The sequence below is a fragment of the Camelina sativa genome, chromosome 19 (genome assembly GCF_000633955.1).
Source record: "Camelina sativa cultivar DH55 chromosome 19, Cs, whole genome shotgun sequence".
NCBI lineage: Eukaryota > Viridiplantae > Streptophyta > Magnoliopsida > Brassicales > Brassicaceae > Camelina > Camelina sativa.
In genome coordinates, this window is record NC_025703.1 from 17,232,256 (window position 1) to 17,234,799 (window position 2,544).

The following is a 2,544-nucleotide window of genomic DNA, read 5'->3' on the forward strand; positions in this document are numbered from 1 at the left end:
CTCACATTTTTTCCTCTTTTCTCCTCATGTCAACCTCTAGAAAATTCATCATAAAGTGAAATAGAAAATAATATCGAAATAAAGTTGTAGGAAATAAACCTTGAAAAGTATCAGCCGATACAGAAAAGTCGCTGCTTCTGTTTTGTGTAGCTGCTCAAGTAATCTAGCCAGGTTAAACAATGTTGTAACTTTATTCCAAGGTACATCGACAGAGTGACCACTTTCAATCAGCCTATGGAAAATGCCAGTATCCTTGTATCCTAGAACAGATACACCCAACTGTTCTAAATTTTCTTTTTGATCAAGGAAGCTAATCCATATTCCATCACCCATAGCCTCCTTAAAATTATCAAGCGCAGACTGCAAGGAAAAGGGTATTGTAGCCAATAGAAAAAACTCAAAGCAAACAAGCAGGAACAACCTCATTACAAACCTCAAATTCTTCTCTCTCAAAATGTAAAGCACCAATATCATTTAGGACTTCTATAGGCACTTCTTGGCCTCCCTTTTTCATGAGGGTTCGTGCCTGAAAAATTTCATTTATGGTTCTCAGAAAAATGTTACGTCTTTCTTTAATAATGTACAATAGGCTATTATGCACTAGAACATAAAATACAATTATCAATATCACACTTTAAGTAGACTAACCATTTTGAAGGCGTCAAGTGCAGCCCCTGTGTCAGATGGTATCAGCAGCTCACCAAGGCCAACAAATGCCTACAAGACCAACGTAGCATGTAAAAATAAGACAAAACAGTAACTCAAGGAAGAATGGATTGCAGTAGTCAGCAGATGATCCATAGCCCTATTAAATCTTCAACCACACTTATGAGCTGAGAGTGACAAAAACATACAAGGTGTTCTAAAGATATATGGCAGAAATGTTTGCTACAATGTTTTTTCTTCCTTACTAAGGCTAAACGTGCTCGTGTTACCGGCAACAAAAGTAGAAGTGTCACTCGAAGGTGATCCACAGTAAGGCAACGGAGATCATGATTACTACTAAAGACTTCAGGCAAGTATCAACACCTTTCGAAAGATCAGGCTTAAGAATATGTAAACCAAACTAACCTGGGCATCACGTGGATCGAGTTTTGTGGCCTTCCGCATGTACTCAAGGGCCTTCTCAGTTTGTCCAAGCTGGGTGTATAAGTGTCCTAGAGCCTAAAGAAAGAAAAGAAACATGCACATGAAGCGTTTTTCAATTTTTTAAAAAAAATACAACAAAATATAAAATGAAAGATCAACAATGAAAATGCCTGTAGTCATTTAACCTTCAGCGTCTCGCAGTTATCAGGATAGACTTCTAATACTTTCTCAAAGTTAAATACAGATCCTTTAAGCTCCCCCAACTTTAGTTGTACTTGACCCAAACCTGCAACATCAACAAAAAGCAAATTAAATGACCATACAGGATAACTTTGCACATATAAGATCATCAATCCAAACTGAGCTACACTGGAAACTCAGGCTTTTTCATTGCTAATGACAGATGGTAACATACGAAGAATTAAGAGACTCAGTAGAACAGTGAAGGAAAAGTTACCAAAGTAAGGAAATACAAATTCTTGTGGCTTATTATTAGTTTCTTTGATGGCTGCCATATAGTACATCCCAGCCTTTTCATAGTCCCCCTACAACAAGACCATCATCAGACATCGACAGGGAGGTTACACAAAGGAAACAGAAAAAGATGTGTTCTTCTAAAACAGCCCATCGAAGAAAGAAACCATCAGATATATCTCTACTCAAATTAAATATTTCCGCATATTTCACTCAATTTTTTCCTCCACTTCCTTTTCAAGGCAAGCTCATAGGTTTTTCACCGTAACGTGTACTAGGGCAGACCAGAAAGTTCTTCGCCATACTTATCTTCGAGACAACGTACGAATGGAATATACAAGAGAGGATAAAAATGTCAAACCTTGCTATGATATGACCGTGCTAAATTGTAAAAAGAATGTGACTTTGTTGGGCCATGAGTTGTGACGGCTAATGCCGTTTCAGTCAGCTGCTCAACAAGAAAATGCTGGCCGGTGAAAAAAAAGTGATTGGCCAAATAATTTAGGGCTGATGCGCAATAGGGATAAATCTCAAATGCTTGCTGCATTCTCTCCATTCCTTTCCTCATTCCTATAGCTATACTTAATGTAACATCATCAGCAAAGGCCAAAAAGAAGTTCAGTTTATAGAATTTCTTCATCATACAGGCATTACCAGAAGATTTAGAACTGAGTTACACTTACAATCATTTGCTTGCAAATCCATGATCCCAAGTGCCACAAGAGCCTCAACATTATCAGGATCTAGCTGCAGATACAGAATATGGTAAATAGCACACTATTTGTTGAATCACTCAGTCTGCTGTGTAATAAGAAAGATGAGATAAACATCCCAGTCCCACTTGCCTGCAGAACACGATCAAACGCTTGCCGTGCTTTATCTAGTTGCCCCAACTTATAACGACAAAGACCAATTCCCAATCTCACAGCTGCAGGACACCCGGGAAATACTTGCAAGGCCCTCTTAAGACAGTCGATACAT

At 38.4% G+C, this 2,544-nt stretch overlaps 1 protein-coding gene across 3 annotated transcripts in view; it reads right to left on the bottom strand.

The window, feature by feature from the left end:
* Positions 1-2,544, bottom strand: part of LOC104766579 (protein CTR9 homolog) — an 11,914-nt gene that overhangs the window by 6,464 nt on the left and 2,906 nt on the right. For 2 of the 3 annotated variants that reach the window (XM_019241463.1, XM_019241464.1), the window contains exons 7-14: positions 2,247-2,310; positions 1,925-2,139; positions 1,547-1,634; positions 1,275-1,375; positions 1,072-1,164; positions 649-717; positions 434-526; positions 100-360 (exon numbers count right to left, since the gene is read on the bottom strand). In XM_019241463.1, coding sequence (XP_019097008.1) covers positions 100-360; positions 434-526; positions 649-717; positions 1,072-1,164; positions 1,275-1,375; positions 1,547-1,634; positions 1,925-2,139; positions 2,247-2,310 — 984 coding nt within the window. The remainder of the gene's footprint in view (positions 1-99; positions 361-433; positions 527-648; positions 718-1,071; positions 1,165-1,274; positions 1,376-1,546; positions 1,635-1,924; positions 2,140-2,246; positions 2,311-2,544) is intronic. The other variant, XM_010490492.1, reaches the window with a different exon arrangement.